The sequence below is a fragment of the Ochotona curzoniae genome, unplaced genomic scaffold, assembly GCF_017591425.1.
Source record: "Ochotona curzoniae isolate NIBS_2020 unplaced genomic scaffold, NIBS_Ocur_1.0 patch266, whole genome shotgun sequence".
Taxonomy (NCBI): domain Eukaryota; kingdom Metazoa; phylum Chordata; class Mammalia; order Lagomorpha; family Ochotonidae; genus Ochotona; species Ochotona curzoniae.
In genome coordinates this window covers 1,099,552-1,119,537 of record NW_024466824.1, presented here as the reverse complement: position 1 = coordinate 1,119,537, position 19,986 = coordinate 1,099,552, and the positions used below count along the sequence as shown (strand labels likewise).

The window sequence follows — 19,986 nt, the reverse complement described above, 5'->3', positions numbered from 1 at the left end:
GCCCTTCTTCTGTCTCTAAATGGTCTTTCTCAGCCATTCCTCCAGAACTAGAAGAAATAAACTGTTTTATCTGGAAAACAGCACTGTGTTTAGACACTTTCTGGCTTGCCTTAGCTGGGATCGGATGCACGGAGCTGACTTGTAAATTACAGAGTTATCATACAGATGTGCCGGATGGCTGGTGATGTTCCTTGTACTGCTCTCTGGGCTTGTGGATGCCACAGGACTGCTGCAGCACCCCTGATTACGGGGTGCACAGTAATGCTGAATGGGGCTCAGTATTCCTCTGACTGCCACGACCACTGGCATAATCATGAGTGTGTTCAATACAGGGAGGGATTCTCCCACAGTTTTTTCTTCCTAGTATCCAGGTACATAACCCACTCTACTTCAGGGACACCCGGTGGACCTCCGGGACCTTTCCCTTACCTGGAAATATGCCATCTTGGATTAGCTTCCCACATCCCAGCTCTGACAAAACGCTCCCAGTCTTCCAGTTCTTCCTGTCATCTCTCACTTCACTGCTTATTATTTACTTTTTTTCAAACAATATTGTATTGCCTTTAGGACCACATTGGACCCTCTGATATTTTTGGTCAAGTGCCTTGGACTGTTACTTACAAGATGCAGTTCCTATCCCCTGAACCCGGGACGTTTTCTATCCAACACCCCAAGCTCTCTTTCTTCAACCCTCAGGAGACAGAAGGACTACAGGAGGGAAGAACGCGCCTTCCACGCCCAACTCCAGTGTTAACTGTTGACCTCCTTTTTCTGTAGGATGATTTTCATGAAGGAAGTTCTTGTCAGTTCCTTATTTCAGAGAAATACAAAGCTGCACTGAAATCGAAACACTCAGAAAAGTCATTCGCGATCTCTTGAAATGTGCATCGTTCCAGTTTGCAACTCTGGCCAAGCAGCAAGTCGGGAGATGGCTTGCTCTGTGAGAAGGCTCCCCAGTCACAAGTGTCAGCTCCCAGCTGACCAACCCCTGAGGGATTCAGATAGCTCAACAGAAAGGCAGGCTTGCTAAAGCCACCACAGCAGGATGGGGAGAGCTTCTAAGACTGGATGAAAGGTTTTCAGATGTCTATGCCGGCAGTCCACAAGTGACAGCAAAATGCTTAGCCCTTGCAAACCAAAGCCATGCAGGCAGAGTGGGAGCCCCAGGAAGTTCCAGAAAGCAGTGTTTGCTTTTGGGTGACGTGTTGAATCATTAACCACAGAATAGGACAGAGCTCCCAAAGGCCAAGGACTGTGTAAGGAGAGAATCAGCAAGTAAGTTTGCTTCCCCATCACAAGTTGAGCAAAGCAATGAAACACAACGACCACACAGCAATCACTCCCATGCTTTAGAACCGGACTGCTTCGGTCACAACTCAAAATAATAAAGGGATACATCCTATTATTTAACATCACCAAGTCCTCCAGAACTCTCTGTGTGTTCGTAAACGTATATACAATGATCAAAATGTTCCTGACATAAAGCTTGGCCTAAGTCATTTATCTCAAAAGAAATGAGCAAAGTATGCTGACTTTCCTTCATAATCTACGAAACATACTTCTAGCAAGTATTCCACTACCTCCCCATCCAACAATTCAGCCTCTTATTAAATCTAAATTGGTAAATTCTACAAGATTTCTTCTTTTTTTTGATCTTCAATATATTATGGCAAGAAAAAATGTGAATAAAAAAGTACACATCCAGAAACATGCTATTGGTTGTGACAACCACACCACACATCAGAGTACTTGCGTTTGATTACTAATCTCTGCTCCTGATCCAAACTTCCTGCCACTGCAGACCCCAGGAGACAGTAATGACAGCTCAGGTTAAGTTGGTTCACGCCCCCTACACATTCGGGAGGCCTGCCCTGAGTCCCCGGCTTTCATCTTCAGAAAGCATGAGTCCCAGCTTTTGCTGGTATATAGAGAGTAAACCAGCAAATGACACACCTGTCCCTGTCCTGAAAATCCGTAACATTTTTTTGGAAAAAAGTAACTTCAAAAAGAAATCATTGACATTTAAATTTTTGAACGTTGACAAAAATACTCCCTTAAAAAAAAATCCACAACTTTAAACATTTAAACCTTCAAGGAGTGTGATAGTATCCATTTTCTCATTCGTCTAAATTTTTAAAAATATATAATAAGAAGAAATTCAGGGGTTTTTTTGGGGGGGGGCACGTTGCGGGTTGGAGATGGACAGATGTTCAGTTCACTTACACCCTGTATCCAGGTGCTTTGGGAGGCGTCCTGACTCTACTTCTCATTTCAGGTTCCCACTAAAGCACACCCTGGAAGCTCAACTAGTTGGATGCCTTGCACTGCATATGAGACCTTGATGGAGTCCCTGGTGGTCTGGTCTAGCCGCTGCCATTGTGGAGATCCCATCTGGGGTAGGGGGAGCAGCGGGGAGGGAGTGGGTGAGGCATGCAGGGGGAACAGGGAGTGGGAATCAGTGGACTTTAGCTATCTCTGTGTCTTTCAAATAAATATCTTTACGACCAATGTGAAAGGAAGCTATTTTAAAATGAAACTGTCCCATTCTTTCAATGGTTTAACATTGTGTGTTTTCCAACCCTTGGACGATGCGATGACTCCTGCCTTCACAAATACAAAAGAAAACAAACAACAACAAAACCAGGCCATCAGATTTTTCTTCTTCCTCTTCTGAAATCTCTAATCCCCTAGGCCATGCAATCGAATGCTAACCCCAATAAATGGAAAAAACACAGAGGGGCTTGTGGTTCAATTTCATGAGGAAATTTTATGGCTGAGAGAAAGCCCACGCAATTACCAAGATCAAGAGAAGAGCAAATTAACCAAGCCTCAAATTGTAGGTATGGGCAACAGAGTAGCGATCAGCAGTTGGGATTTTGAAGACGGAAGTCCAAAGAAATGACTTTTAACGTGGTGACCCCCAGCCTTAAGCACGGGGATGTTAAGCCAAAAACCACACAGGATTACCTGTCCCATGACTTGTGTTGGTTGGTTTTTTTTTTTTCAACAATGCCATTTTTACATAGTCTGTATATTTAGGCATTTGTGTGATAGAAGTTCATCAGTACACTTTCTTGACCAATATCAACTTGGCACCAGTTCGTCAGTTAATTAACTGTTAACAGATTCTTCTAGATACAACCGCTACATGGATATTTTATCTTCCTGTTAATTAGTAATTACGCACTGGCAAGAAAAACAGTGTTTCTTTCCAATTATTCCAGAACTCAGTGATTATTTTAACTTAGCTAATTGGCATTAGAGGGCTGTACATCTTCTGGGCAAATTGTGTTTGATAATCCTTATTAAAATATACATGGCGGTTGTTGACTTGGAACAGGCAAAGAAATGGCAGTTCAAAGGGTATTAGATAGAGCAGGAGGCAAACCGGGGCCATGAAGATTTCCCCCACTGCTCTAATGAGAATGCCGAGGGTCACCCCTGCCTATTTTACCATCTGTTTGGTTTCTGGCAAGTGGCTGTGGTGTGAAACAAGGTGTCCCCAGCCTACTTTGCTTTTCACAGTGTAAGGTGGGGATCTGAAGCAATTTCAGTCATTCAGAAAGCGGCACGTGAAAATCAGAGCTATGTACTTATGGAATGAGAAACTTCTGGATTTCAAAGTTGAAAGTATCCCAATTTTTGTAAGTAGGCAGGCAATACTTAAACAACAACAAAATAGCTTTTAGAAGCTTTGCATAGGAACTTTAGTGTCTATTTTGCATTTACCCAAAAGAGATTATTGAAAAATTACTCCTTTAAGAAAGGGATACTTGGTCTATCACCTGAAAAAAATTTTTAAAAAAATGTGATGAACTGAATTTGTCAAAATCTAAAACTCTACTCATGTCATTGAAAAAAGAGATAGGTAAGCCATGAATGGGAAATTATCTTCACAAAATTATATCCATATATCTGAGAAAGAACTGGCATGTAGGATGAAGCACAACCATAATAAGCCAATTAAAACAGAGACCTGAATGTTTAACAATGGTCCTAAGATTTGAAACTTGATCCAAGTGGCCAATAGGCACAGGAAGGAAGGCTCAGCATCATTGAGGTGCCAAGCCAAACCAACATGAGGAGCAGGCCTGCAGCCTGTCAACCAAGACGCTGCTTGGACCTCATAGCAGAGCATCAGAATTCAAGTCCAGGTTCTACCTCCAATCCCAGCTTCGTTCCACGGAACATTCTAGAAGGTGACAGTGATGACTCAGGTGGTTAAGTCCCTGCCACCTACACGGAAGACCTGAACTCAGTTTCTGGCTCTTGGTTTCAGCTGGGTCCAGCCCAGCTTTTGCAAGCGTTTTGAAAGCATTAGAAGAACGGTCCCTCCGTCCATTCCTTCCTTCAGCATAACACTGAATATAAGCATAGCCAGGGAATTGTTCACCGGATGAATTATGCTTTGAAACAAACATATTGAGATTCTAAGAAGCCCTGTTTGACCAGGAATTCCAAGTCTTCCATGTTATACGCATTAATAAAACATGAGACATTCACGTTTGCAAAGAGCACAAGGTGAGAAGACATGCCATTTACTCAGAAGTCTCCAATCCATTCTCGGATGTGACGGACAGCAGCTCCTGGTTGAAGGGGAGAAAGAAGAAACGGGGAGCAGGCTGCAGATGAACACCATCAACCTCATTATTCTAGCTCTGACCGCGGGTCTGTCTCTAGAACGAAAGCCAAACCCCAACTAAGTTCCTCTTTTATGGGTAACAGATTTAGCCCCATGTAAGCGATCATTCCAAGAAATTCTATCCAATCCCATGGGTTAAAAATCAAATTTAGAAAAAGCTGATTCTCCTTGTGTGAATAATTGTTTTAAAGCAATTAAAGGATAAGACAAAACACACCTCTGAGAGCCACATCTATTTGACTTGTGGTTCATTACTTATTGGAGTTCATGTGGAGAGCAACTTCTCTAAAGGAGAACCAGAAGTAACATAATTAAGCAGATAATAACAGCAACATGGTTCTTTCTTACACAGGACAATGAGGAGGACTAGGAGCGGGATGGGAAAAGGGAGTGCCATCTGAACTTCTACCAAAATATCAGCAAGTTTTTGCTCTTCTGTTTTCCAAAATGGCAACTCCCACACTCACGCGTCGTCAGATACTTAGCATCCTGAAAACAGTAATTTAGTTGTTGTGCCTGCCTCAGAGAGCAGCCCACATGTCTGTGAGGCTAAATGGGAAACTCGGCATCAGAGGACTGAAAAAGAACTGCAGCACCAAAGGCCAGGGTGGAAACAGACTATGTGGGGAGGGGCCCTAATTCTAGTCCTCCATTCCAAGCATATATTTTGCATCCAGAACTATTTTCCAGGGGATACCACAAACACACTTTTGCAAATTTCAAAAACAATGTCAAAGATAATTCTCAGGATTAGTTCTAAAAATTTGTTAAAAGTCATAAAATCACTTTTTTTCCCGAGATTCAACTGCCAGAAAAGAAGAAGCCAAATCTACCCCCAAGATTATTTACAAACTGATTCCTGCGTACAAGAAACATAAACACATTTATCATTATCTACAAACCAAGAAAAGAACTGGAAATCCTCAAAAGTAAACCACAAGTTCAGTAAAATGACTGCTAGGTCAGAGCCCGGCCTCAAAGCTTATTCCCAGAGCGTCAGCTTCAATCCTGGCTCCTGTCACTGTGGACGGGGTCATTCCCCCACCTCCCAGAGGCCGGCACCTCTCATCAACCAAAACTCCCCGCTCCCTAGTGCTACCCCCACCCCCTGCTTTTTTTTTTTAAGAAAGAGAAAATAATATCCCTTCTACCGTTTTCATATTGTGAAGGACAAGATTGCATTAAGACGCACGGACTTTCTTTCCAGAATTATTCTTTAAAACTCTGGCACATAAGAAAGTGCTCTCCACGAGGGCCTGATGCGCTGTCTTCTCCCTGCTGCTTCTCTCTCCATCCCCCAGAGGAAATGACATCTTCACTACAGAAACAAGGTTACTTTGGTCGAGGCAGAAGCAGCTCTTTGCAAGTGGATTAACACCAACTGGGCAAATCCTCATCAAATATTTTCTTTCTTTAAAAGGATTGATTTGTTTAAGTATAAGGGAAAGAGGGAGAAAGGAATGAAGAGAGAGAGAAGGGAAGAGGGGCAGAGGTGACAGATGGGAGGAGAGGGAGAGAGGGAAAGAGATCTGCTTGTTCATTTCCTACAAGGTCACAACAGCAGGGATGGGTAAAGTTAAAGATAGGAGACAGGAAATCTATTGGTCCATCCTGGTCCATTCACTTAAACCATCATCCACACATTGGTGGGAGACTTGGATCAGAAGTGGAGCAGCCAAGCCTGAAACCAGCACTCCAACATAGGATGTTGGTGTCAACCAGCGGCCTACCTCGCTACGCCGCAACACTAGCTCCTAACAAAATATTCTCAAAATCTGTACATTACAGAGCATAGTGGTAGCTCCCATTAGCATGTACCGTAAAAACATGTCGTTTCTGGTGGCCTTTTTATTCATGAACAATGTTGTAATGAGGATATTCATTTGAACGGGAGTAAAACACAGAAACTACAAGAGCTGCCCTTTGTTAGGGACACACTTTGAAAACACTGTTTATCTATTTTAAAAAACGGAAAGATGAGAGACAGAAAAGGGAGAAAGGGGGGGAAAGAGTGAGATGAGAGAGAGAGAGAGAAAATTGCCATCTACTGGTCAATTCCCTAGACGCCAACAGTGGCTAGGGCTGACCTGGACCGGGCCAAAGCTAGAAGCTAGGGACTAAATTCAAGTTTCCCCAATCGGGTAGCCAGAACCCAATCACCACCACCACCCAGGGTTTGCATTAGCAAGAAGCGAAGCTGTGCATCCAAGCCAGGTTTCAAACCCAGAACCTCTGATGCAGCTTTAAAGCATTTGCTGTGGTCTCTGGGTATGGATCCTACCAGGGCTTAATTCCTCTGTCCACAGCAATGCTCTTGTTAATTCACCAGGGCAGTGACCTCCTCCCTCCTCTTTATTATCCCCCTCCATACACTTGCCCCTATGTATGCTCTGACTCATGGCAACTCTGGTAGTAAAATACCCTACAGCATCTAAGAAGATTGTAGGATTAGCCACTCAATAACCAGTTATGTTATTGAATGTTAGACTTGCTGTGTGTCACGCAAGTGAAGGTGACTCATACCTCCCTGTTGTCATGGGGCCACACGGATTTTAAACCAGACAATTCAGTTGACCGATGTGGCTGCTACAGGGCAGAGAAGAGTGGAATACCCAGGCGAGGTGGAGACCAGAGAGGAGTAGAAGACAGGTTTATAAGGGTTCAACCAAGGAGGGAAGAAGACAGGGCCACAAAGGATGTTGCTAATAGCAATGCCTCTGCAAGGTTGGTACTGTTAGCTGATTTTTATTATCATTTCTTAGAACCCAAGAATATCTGAACCTGATCCCAAGAAAGCCTACTAGAAGAGTCTGGAAGGCTCTGGGATCTCCCATAGGCATCTGTCTCTTCTTGTCTTCTTTGTGCATGAGATTCCAGCAAGCCACGGTGGAGGATGGCTGTCCAGAACTCCCATATGTTCACATGTTCCTAGGATCCAGCTCATGAAGAGCAGGACTGGACTGACACATCTCTAACTAAATCCCATACTAGTAAATTTGCCTCCGCTGGACTCGGGTATCTTATGGGTAGATATTAGTGTAAGAACATGCTCTAGGCAAGCTAGCCTGCTGAGTGACTTGAACGGAAAAGAGAGTCGAAACTGATCCTGACTTCTAAGTTTCATCATGTCCAGCTCCAGGTTCAAGCACAGGTTACAAGTTTTAGTCCTCAGAGGTTTACAAGAACAGACACACACTAAATGCAAATCCATTAAGCAAAAAGTGACGCCTCCGTACAAGGGAATATTTTTCAGCTACAAAAAGAAATGAAGGGCTGACTCATGCCACAACAGGATGAACCTTCAAAACAACAGGTTCAATAAAAGCCAGGCACTAAGGGCCACATGCCACATCATCCCAGTTATGTGAAATGTCCAATACAGGCAGAGAGGGACTGGGTTAGGAAACAGAATGACTATTGGGTATGGTGGAAATCCTTGAAATGTGTACTCAAAAACTGTAGATGTTTTAATACGTAAGGAGCATTTTTACAGTATCTGAGAACCGGGTATGATGCCAAAACACCTAGTTTTATTCCTCATCCTTTACTTTTTCATGCAGTAGCCGCACTCGCTCTTTCCAAGCCCTGCTTACTTCCCTGAGTATCCGAGGCAGGCACTGGCTGAGCCAGGTTCTGAGGGAGTCCATCTCACTTTCAAACTCCACAGGTAGGGAACTGGGTGCCTTCCCTCCACGTTAGGCTCAACTCCTCTCTCTTTTTTTAAAACCTTTGGCTTCTTGTTTCATCCCATTCTACAGTTCTTCCCAAAGAAAGAATTTCTGCTTCTTTCTGGGTCTTTACATGATGCCCACTTTGAGCGTATGACATCCTAGGCACTTAATCCACCCAACAATTTTGTAAACTAGGTACCATTAATATCCCTACTTTTCAAGCGCAAATACTGAGGCTTGGAGAAGGTCATCATGTGCCCAAGTTGGCAAGAAGCAGGGCAGGGTGCAGCATCCGAGCTGCCCCAGTGCCCTGGGCTATCATCTCTGATAATTCACCCACATTAGCTCAAATGTGCTGAACATTTGCATTAGCGATTTGGTGGCTGATGAATTTTACCGCTTTAGATCTCTCATGCTTACTACTCGAGTAAGTAGGATTCTTTTCAGCCTAACTATTAAGGGGTTAGAAAATAATCCTGCATTTTTGTCATGTGTCAAATACAAACCAGATAAAATTATTTCTTAATGAACATAATGTGGCAACACCCACACAGGATGAATAAAGACCAGATGTAGATGAAGACCCTGTAAATAGGAAATATTAATGGCAGTTTCATCTCATCAGCTCTGTTCATTGTACCACTGACTAGAGTAATTTGTTTAATTAACCCAGAGTCTGGCTGTTAATTATAGATCATTTACCATAGCCAAGAAAAGGTCATGCCTTTTAATTCCTCAAGTATGTCTAAATTACATTTCTTTGGAAAGACACAGGCAAAATAAATTTAACTAGGTTATTATGAATAAAGTGTTGGCTTAATTTAGGCTAGCAAATAAATGTCTATTCTCTATAGGATCTTATTGAATGAAACTGCTAGTGGCTGGCCCCTCTTTACAGAGTGAGCCCTAAGCATGTGTTTGCACTTCTAACATTCATACCACATACGTCTCCCTGTCGCACACACACAGGATACTTCAGATTCAAACGTGGCCAATGCTCAGGGAACTCACAGTCCTAATGATCAGCAACAAAACTAATTTTTTTAAAAAAATCCTACTTCAATTAATTTTATCCATTTGAGCAGTAGAGACACAGCCAGCACGACCCCTGTACTGGTTTACTTGCCCAAAAGCCTGGGAACTCAATCCAGGTGCATCATGTAGGTGGTGGGAACCCAAACACTACAGCTGTCACCTCTGTCTCCTCCCAGGATGCCAACCAGCAGGGAGCTGGGATCCGCTGGAAACACAGAACTCCATGTAGAATGCTAGCTCCCATGCGGCACTCTACCCACTGTGCCAACCTACACAGTCTTCAAGTGAAAGATACTCGAGTTAACTCAAGTAGAGAATATCTTGGATGATTTTGTTATTATTTCAAAACTGACTTTACATGAGTAATGTTGTACATCTTTCAATCTAATTATTATTTAGATTCCTTGTTTGCTTTTTTTCTATCCTTTGCCTATTATTATTTATATAAATAGTAAAATCTGATTACTATTTCTATTCCTCGCCTATTTTCATAGCCAGCTATGGTCTTTTTACTTTTTACTCATGCATTAATCCTTTGACTATAGGTTAGATTAAAAATGTTACTTCAAGAAATACCTAATTGGAAAAAAAATACATGAATCCTGGCAACGAAACTCTAACATTTAATCTAAGTAAAGTATATATCTTATAACCAATATGTATATATTTTACTAACCAATACAAGATGCATTAACATTTAGGTGCTGGAGGGGGCCAGCTATCCCCAGGGGTGGGCTCCCAGGTGGCAGGGCTCAGGTTGGGTAGCCCAGGCCCATCAGCCTGCCATGTGCTCAGAGCTAAGTGGGTCAGTTTGTCCCAGGGGCAGGGCTTCGGTTCAAAGGCTTGAGTCCATTGGCCTGCTAGTTGTTCAGAGCCAGTGAGGGCCAGCTAGCACCAAGGGTGGGGGCCTAGGTGACAGGGCTTAAGCCAAGTGGCCCGAGGGCTTTGCCCTGCACCACTGATGCACTGGCCATCCAGCAGTGGGATCTTGAAGGGGGAATGCAACGACCTTTAAAGTTCAGACTAAAGCACCAGCCTTTGTGGGATAGCAGAGCTGGGGTAGTTAGTGTTGACCAATGCTGAATATCACTCACTGGTGCACACTAAAGCTAGGGCTGGGTGCCTACCTGGTAGAACTAGACCACAGAACTCACCAATGAGAGTCAAAACAGGGGATAGGTAATGTTAGGCTGGCCCTGGCACTAACCAGCATGCACAGAACTGCGTCTGGGGCAGAGTTTGTGGGGAATGTGTGGGCCCATCCCTATGATCTGCAATTTCTACTGGTTTACTTGGAAGCTGGAGTGGTAGGCCGAGCTAGGCATGAACATGCAACCCTCGAAACTCATGGATATTGGGGTTGGGTACAGGCTGGGTTGGTCCAGCACCCGCAGACACACCCAAGAATACAGTGTGGGGCAGGCCAGGCCACAACATCCACTGCTCATACATATACAGGTCAGAGGTAGTAGCCTATGACCAATAAGGACCTAGCACTCATTGGCATGGGAGAGATCTGGGTCGGGGAGTGGGTCTGGTGGGAGAACTAAGGAAACTCCCTGATAGGCTGTTGCTCCCACCAGTGAGCATATGATACAGCCTAGAAGTTGGTCAGACAGAGCAGGGTAGCTCCGCCTATCCATATGTGTGTGAGGTGATTTTGGAAGAGGGTAGACTGGGCAGGACCAGGCCAACCTTAGCTCACTGGCAAGTGCAGGAGCCAGGCTGGAATGCAGGGCATGCCAGGCTAGGCTATCACACCTGCTGGTTTGCATGAGTCAGGGATGGGAGCAGATTGGGCAGGGCCAGGCTGTAGCACTCATCAGCAAGAGTTGGCACCGGGAGCAGGCCGAGTCACGCCAGGCTGCAGCATCCGATGACAAAGGTCAAGACAGGGGATGCGTTGTGCAGAGCTGGGTCAGAATAATTATTGGTATGTGCAACATCTACAGCTGGGAACAGACCTGGTTGGGGAGCTAAGGGGACACTCTGGCTAGGTTGTAGCTCCCACTGGTGAGCAGGAGAGACAGAACGGGAGTGGTGGTCTGGGCTGTCCCGGCTGCTCCACTTCCCATCCATCTCCCTGCATATGGCCTGGGAAAGCAGTCGAGGATGGCCAAAGCCTTGGGACCCTGCACCCACATGGGAGACTCGGAACAAGCTCCTGGCTCCTGGCTTCAGATCAGCTCAGCTCTGGCCACTATAGCCACTTGTGGAGTGGACCAGAAGACAGATCTTTCTCTGTCTCTCCTCCTCTCTGTAAATCTGACTTTCCAATAAAACAATAAACAAATCTTTTAAAAATGTATATGTATTAAAATTTGGATTATTTCTTAAAACATTAGAACAACCTGTTTTGTTTTCTCTTATTTGCCAAAAGCTAAGAGTGTTAGAATACACTGAAGAAAAAAAAATCAAAATGTTTTAGAAATAATGCAGAAAATGTCAAATTTATGATATTTTTATAATCACTGAATTTTAAGGTGAAAATATTTAAAATTTTAAAAATTCTAGATCCACTCACTGTCTTCCTTCCAGCCTTTGATTTAATCACATCTTGCGATTTTTCAAGCTCATGACTGAATCTAGGCTGCGTAACTATCACAGATGAAAAAAAATTATATACATAGGAAATCACAAATTTTAAGTGAAAAAGTGATAAAATGTCTCCTTATCTGAATAATACTATGGAGGAATTAAAAATAAAAAATGTTGAATCATGAGGTTTAATAAACAAAGTGAGGCTGCTGCTATTCACTGGAACTATAAATCTGATTTGGAGCCCAAATTTTAAAAATTGAGTAAGCTCTCCATTGTTTAGAGCCAGAATTCTAAATATTGCATAAAAAGCATTTTAGCCCTGGAAGAAGAACAATTTTGTATGAAAGAATATTCAAATAGCCCTTCATTGAGGACCACAATAAACCTTGAAGATTTACATGACTGAGCTGGAACTCAAAGCCAAAGACAACAGCGAAGTTTTTTTTTTCTGGACAACACAAAGAGACATTCATAATTAAACATCACACTTCCCTGGGGCATTGCATTTTCTTATATTGACAAGCAAAATTGGGTATTTCAAATCAGGCATGGCTGGCATGCTGTCATCTTTTACGTAGCTATTGTTTTAATGTATTTCAGGCTATTAGGCATTTGCCTATTTTTGGTCAGTGAGGCAGCCATTGTGAAGAATTCTGGGTTTTGCATAAAAGGCGGTAGCTATATTATTGGAATTAACATTCCTACAACAGTATTCTAAGAGTAATTATGACCATATTTTGGCTGGTCTTGCTCATATTTTATGTCCAAGGGAGAGTGACTATAACTGGTGTAATTAGCAGAATTAAAACTAATTTTAGATGGAAAAAAACCTTCTAGAAAGACTTATTTAGACTCAAGTAACTGCTTTATTTTGCCTTACTTGTCACAGCTAAACAATCACTCATGAACCCTGTGAAATGTCGCGAAAATATTACATTACCATATTTATTTGCAATAGCTCTATGATATGGGATTGACCATGATGGAGGGCTAGGCACAATTTACGATCATCAAAAAGTTTTGTATTTTTAAAAAATATGAACTATGCATACAACGTAATACTTGTTAAAGATGCCCGTATTTACTTACAGGTAGAGTTAGAGAGGCAGGAGGAGGAACAGACAAAGATTCTCCATCTTCTGGTTCACTAGCCAAACTTCTACAACAGCCATCAAAGGGCCAGGCTGAAGACAGGGACCTGGAGCTTCATCTGCGCCTCTCGCAAGTGGCAAGGCCCAAACACTTCAGCCGCTTCCCACCGCTTTCCCAGGCACAGGGAGCTGCCCTGGAAGTGGAGCATCCAGGTCTCGAACCAGTGCTCACGGAGGATTCCGGTGTTACAGGTGGCAGCCGAAACAAAAATGCTTTCTATTTCAAGTAAAAACATCTATTTGCCACTTCAGAAGCCACTGCAGAAAACGTGTTGAAGCCTGGATTTCTCAAATAATTTCTAACAATATTCCTAAGTTTTTTTGTTTGTTTGTTTGCCTCACTTTCTCCAATCTAAAGCAATACAGTATGTTTATTTCGTCATTTCCTTCAACAACATGTCTACAACGCACATTAATGAGCTTCCTGATTTAAACACCACAAACTGACACAGGGGATGTACTGAATTTAGCCAAGTCCCTCGAACCATCTTGACATTCATATTTCCGATTAATAGGCTTCAGAACCACTTTTAATCCCCTGCCCCAGGAAGAGGATGCAAGTCTTAAGACTAAAGAAACTGCTTCATTTACTGATAGTTAGGTAGAAAATGCAATCGAGCCAGAAGTTTATTTGGGTGCCAAAAATGTATGGATTTTTAAAAAAATATACATTTTCCGTGATATTTGTGAAGGCCCTTCGTACTGTGGAAGAGCTAACGTTCCTAAGTGTAATCCTTGCGCTAGGGGCTTTATATAAAGTGTCTGCTGGAATCCAGCACCTCCTGCAACACAACCCACTTTCATCATCATTTCCTACACAAGCCCACAGAGAAGGGAATCCACTCGGGTGAAGCCCACAAGCCCTGCAAACACAAGCTCTATCTTGTTGTCCATTCAGCCTGCACAGGGATCCCTGACATGCCGTGGCACCTCATCTACCTGTCAATCACACAGCAGACTTTTCAAACTCATCCTGGCTCCTGGATGACCCCTGGTTGATCTCCAACAGGAACAGGATGTTCAAGTGACTTGTTCAGCCAAAAACCCTCAAGGCACACTGAGGATAAAGACCTAAAAAACATCCAAATCCTGAAGGAGCTGGTGTTGGTGTCCTAACTGGCCTTCTCGTTTTGTTCCTTCATTCCTGCCTGGTATAGTTACTTTTTGAAAAGATTTATTTATTTTTATTGCAAAGTCAGATATACAGATAGGAGGAGAGACAAAGAGGAAGATCTTCCATCCGATGATTCATTCCCCAAGTGGCCACAACGGCTGGAGCTGAGCCAACAGGAAGCCAGGAGCCTCTTCCAGGTCTCCCAAGCAAGTACAGCATCCAAAGGCTTTGGGCCATTCTCAACTGCTTTCCCAAGCCACAAGCAGAAAGCGACATGGGAAACGAGTCTGCTGGGATTAGAACTGGTGCCCATATGGGATCCTAGCACACTGAAAGAGAGGACTTAGCCACTAGGCTACTGTGTTGGATCCCTGGTACAGCTACTTTAAGATTTCCTTTCAATTCCAAGAACACAACTAGCTTTTCTCCAACACTCCAGCCTTTGCATCTGCTGTTGCTTATTTCAAGTATTCTGTGCCCCACTTTTTAAAGAACTTGAGCTCAATAATTCTTATTTTTTCAAATCTCAAAGCATAATCTAGTTTTTTTGTTTTTTGTTTTGTTTTGTTTTTGTCATACCCCTTCCTAGCACTCAGTATATTTCTTGGTGAGTTCTCAGTCAAGTTTGATATTATATATGTATATGGCCATTGAATTAATAAATATGCCCTCTTGGACTAGTGGCTCTAATACTTAAATGTGCATCAAAATCACCTTGAGTGTTTATTTTGAAAAAAAAGACCTCTCTTACCCTCCACTCCCCAGGTTTCTGCAATAATCGTGGGGATCTGCAGTTATAATTCCCTGGGTGTCACTGATGATTCTGAGCCCGGGGACCAGTCCAGTACTGTGGTTTTCAGCACGGGGCGAACACTGGAATTACCAGGGAAGCTTTAAAGATGACCAGTGCGCAAGGCTTGCCCCACCTTGTTAGGAATTAACTCAGCTAGGAGGTCTTACACAAAACATTATAACATATAACTTATATGTAATATAGATTATGTATTTTCATATATAAAAGAGTTTGTTTACCAAAAACTCAATCTAAGCAGGGCTCTTGCATTTTGTTTGCTAAATCTGGCAAGCCAATGTAATGCGTCCCACTAGAACAAAACAAGTATTACACGTCACATTTGTACACACGTAATATAAATGAAGACAGTGCAAAAGCTCTCGCGCGATAAATATTATGAAAGAACTATGGATGAACCTCAGAATTTACGGCACTGACATAAACTAACCTTTTAATTTCATTTTACATGAAATTTTTGAAGCTCCCCTGTAAGACTGCAAACTGACCTTTCATCTCTGCAGAGCACAAAAGGGTAGGGCTTCTATAAAAAATTATTTTTAGATCGAGATGGCCTTTTCCCCCCTGAGGTTTGACCCTTACAAGTTGTTAACAGCAGACTATAAATTCTTATCTGGAATCTTTTCAAAATAGGGAAAATTCTTAATACCAAATAATTCACCATGATGATTAAATAGCTTCCAAGTTCCTTGGAAGCCAGAATCTGCGGACTTCACCTTGGGCAAGCACAGTAAATGCACAGCATCAATGCTATCACCAGGCACGGCTACCGCTGGGACTCAGTCCAGAACAGGAGCCCCTTCACTTATCAAAAGTAAGTAAAGTTATTTATTTCATCAATATCATAGAAAACAATAAGACATGGAACATAATGGCTGCCTTTGATAACGCGGTTTTATCTTTCTCGTATCAAGCAGAGGTCTGGGAAAACAAGAGTTTTCAAAATTTACAGTGAAATCGATGATCTCGCATCTGTTGTAAACTGTTCCAAATTTTCATCTTTCGATGCTGTGAAGGGCCTTCTAAATTGCAGCTTGACATTTTACAACATGTAGGTTGACCTGGCAGTTTCTAAACTGAGAATCCCACGTGATCAGTGGCCTTCGCGCGGCCTTCTAGCTGTCCGTAAGAGTAACCTGCCAAGTCCCCGGCTTCAGAACAAAGATTCCATGTGTGTTTTCGGTGCCAAATGGCATTCTTTTGGAATTGTACACAAAATTCTATTGCTTTTGTGGATACTGCTATCTCCCACTTTACACACCGCTTATTTGCCAAATTGAATTTGACACCTCGGGGATGTTTTAGGAACTGTTTATAAAAACAGGTTACTGAAGGATCAGTCGCATGGTACCCACAACCTAAGTGACGGAGCATGAAAACGGATATAAACCCCAAAATACGGAGAGAGGGTCAGAAGGACCAACACACCAAGCTCATGGTCAGATGCACACTTACGTGATTGAATTTGCCCAACATCCAGCAGGCACCAAAAAAAAATCACACTCTTCGTTTTCTCTGAAATTATGTCTGATACTTTTAAAACAGATACACCCCCCCCCCAATTAAAAAATAATCATAAAACACGCACAACTGCTGGATTCTTTGGCCCAGATAGCTTACCGAATCCAAAAGCATTGGCACCCCCGATGCTCTGGGAAGATTGAACGCTTGTGGATGTGTAGAGGCCTGTCACCAGCAAGCCATCAAAGAAGGTACTTGTTGAAATTGTCACTGAAATACAGAGGGGAGGGGAAGAAGCCTCAATTAGTGCAGTCGGAATAATGATATACATTTCTGAAGCGTTCCACGTTGTCAAAATAATCTGTACTCATTGTTCGTCAATTATTTTCATACTGTTTCTCGTGAGCCTTTTTTGTGTGTGTGTGTGTGAGAAATGACAGAGGAGCAAAATGAAGCTTCGAGCTTCAAAGTCTGTAATTGCAGATCCTAAATATAGCTACCAGGCCTACCTTTCTGCAACTCATTTACATGTTTCCCAGCTATGTGCAAAAATCTGAAACGCTGATGGCAGTGAAGAGATGGTTTTCCACCTCCACCATCGCCCTTGAAGGCACTGAAAGGCACCTCTTGGGGTTTGGGCGTTGCGATCAAACACTTCAGGGAAACCATCTCCTATCGGCTGAAAGAAACACATAGAGACGCGCTGTATTATTGCGAATCTAAGCTTCCTAGATGAGTTCCCTGAAGTTTTTCAACAAATACAGACTAACTTGCACGAAGACAGACCTTTCCTCTTGTGACCAAGATAGGGAGACCCCCCTGCGAGCTCTAAGATTCAGCACACAGTCTACTAGCCGATGCCAGACGATTCCATAACCAGCAAATCAGGATGTTCCTGGGAAGAAGGGGTTTCAAATTAAATGTCTGTGCTGCTACTCAGGTTTGGCTTCTTAAAATTTTACCTTGCCCATCATCCTAAAGATTGACTCTAATTTTCTACCTGCCAATTTTCTCCTGCACAGATTTTTAATAAAATCAAGGGCGGGAGGCTCCATTTGAAAGAAGTAGCTGTGAAAAAGCAAAGCAACATTATTTTGGTACGCATGGAGCCAAGGTGTGACAAGAAGGTTTCAATGAAGCTCTAGGAGGTAAGCAGACTGAAACGTGTATGTTATAAAGCAGACAGCGAAATACCTATATCCATAGAACAGCCTGAGATCCTGCTATCCCAACGGGACACCTTCTTATCCTTAATAATAACAACAGTAATAATCAAACAGGTAATTGAGTGCTAGCATTCAAACTACATGTAAAGGTCCCAGCGGAGCAGTGGGCTAGGCAGTTTCCAGATACAATTTCAGTTCATTGCCAAAGCATATCTACAAAGGAAGGTCTTCTACCGTCCCCACCTCCAAATCTAGAGTTTACAGCACAAAGCAATGAGGAGCTTTGCCCAAAACCATCTGGTGCCACATAAAAACGATAAGGCTGGTCACACGGCTCTCTTTTTTGTTTCTGTTTTTTTCTGTTGATCACAAAGCCCATGTGACAAAACAACCAAGGTCAAACCTTTGCTTAATGACTTCTCTCAGGTTACTGATCAAGCATTCAGTGTTTCAAGACAAAGGGAGGGAATACCGAAGGAACTGGTATTGCTGTTATCAGAGAGCAGAGTCAGAGGTGCCAGGGCATGGTGCACAGAGCCTGAGGGCAGGGAAGGGATGAAACTCGGGTGCTGAACCCTCACCTGTTTCCTCTCAGCTGGGTGTTCTTGTACCCAACACTTCATTTCCCTAAGTCAAAATATCACCATCCATAGAAAAATACACCAACCACATTCTCCCTTACTCCAGATTGCCACAACGGGTGTACTGGCATTTCTCTTCTTTGAGCCGTTGAGTCAATCTCTTTTTTTTTTTCCTTTTTAAAATGTATTTATTTTTATTGGAAAGGCAGATCAGAAATACAGAGAGAAGAAGAGACACACAGAAAAAGATTTTCCATTTGCTAGCTTATTCCTCAAGGGGCTGCAGTGGCCAGAGCTCAGACCATCTAAAGTCAGGAGCTTCTTCTGATCTCCCATGCAGGTGCAGGGTCCCAAGGCTTTGGGCTGTCCTCTACTGCTTTCTCAGGTCACAAGCAGGGAGCTGGATGGGAAGTGGAGCAGCTGGGACATAAACTGGCATTTGTATGGGATCCCGGTGTTTGCAAGGTGAGGCTTTAGCTATGCAGCCACTGTGTTGGGCCTGAGGGAGTTAACCTTGTCTTAATTTACAAGATGCTTCAGTGGCTTCTGTGTCCCCCATTGAGTGGGGCTTAGAACTCACTTCCTGTGTTTGGTTCACACTGACCATCAGGGCAACACAGGTATAGAAGCTGTTACATGCTGTGCTGTTCGCAGAAATCATCGAAAGAAAAATCTTCCTAAATAATAACCAATTTCTCTCTTTACTAGACTTGGTAATGTTGAGCATTTTTTTAGACAAGAAAGAGGGATAACTGCCTTTAGAAAAAAAATGTGACTGTCTCGCTGTTGTGGGATAATTGCTTGTATTCTTCTTGGAAACAGATGTAAAGCGTAACGCAGGCTCTTGTGGGATTCAGACAGGCCGCTCTAAGATCATCACACTCCCCTGTATTGAACCAGATAACGGACCCAATTGTTTGTCTTTCACAAAACACCCGCACACAGCCTGGGTTCTCTCCTGATCCTGAGGGCTCAGCTCAGGGCATTTCAGAATGTGTTGATCAGAGAACAGCAAGGAGCCAGCACATTGAGAACTCCCTGCCTGGGCACTTCCCCTTGCAAAGTTGTCAGTCCCCTCACTCCCTCTGTGCTCTGTTCACCACCTCTTGGGGACCTGTCACAATTTAAAACAAAAATGTAAAAAAAAAAAAAGCCCCACAGATCCAAGGCATCCAACACACCTCACATACTGTGACCTGCAGAATTCTGTTACCAGAGTTCACAGGTTCCAGTTTTCACTTTGGACTCTCCACCTTGCCTTAACTGTGTCTTCTCTTTCTTCTGGTTGCCATGGGACACTACTCTGACCTTTCCCATCTTAGCTCATTCTTTAAATGTGCGACCCACTGCCACCCAAGCAACTGAAATCATCTTAAAACTGCAAGGTAATTTATGACACATGAAAGATGTTTTTCATACACACAGTGCTAATATGACTAGGATTTTAGAAAGTGAAGTCCACACTTGTGAACGTAAAATTATTTTAATACATCAACTAGAAGAAAATTTAAAACTTCCATGATTGATGCACTGAAGACAGAGATCACTGCAGTCTGCTCTTTGAATAAGCAAACCGGACATGCATCAAAACAGTGTGTAGACACTGATGTACTCATTTGCATAATGTAAAGTACACAGTTCTGGGGGCAGGTGTTTGATACAGATGTTGGTTGTCACATGGGGTTCCCACATTCCACACTGGAGTGCCTGGCTTAGAGTCCCAGTTCCGCTCTTAGTTCTGACTTCTTGTTCTGTGTCACACCTCACGAAGCAGCAAGGGATAGCTCAAGTCCTTGGGTCCCTGCCACCACAG

General features: G+C 43.0%; 1 protein-coding gene across 2 annotated transcripts in view; it reads right to left on the bottom strand.

Annotated features, from left to right (window-relative positions):
- Positions 1-19,986, bottom strand: part of LOC121166947 (reelin) — a 357,334-nt gene that overhangs the window by 294,424 nt on the left and 42,924 nt on the right. For both annotated transcript variants that reach the window (XM_040996283.1, XM_040996284.1), the window contains exon 2: positions 16,586-16,696. In XM_040996283.1, coding sequence (XP_040852217.1) covers positions 16,586-16,696 — 111 coding nt within the window. The remainder of the gene's footprint in view (positions 1-16,585; positions 16,697-19,986) is intronic.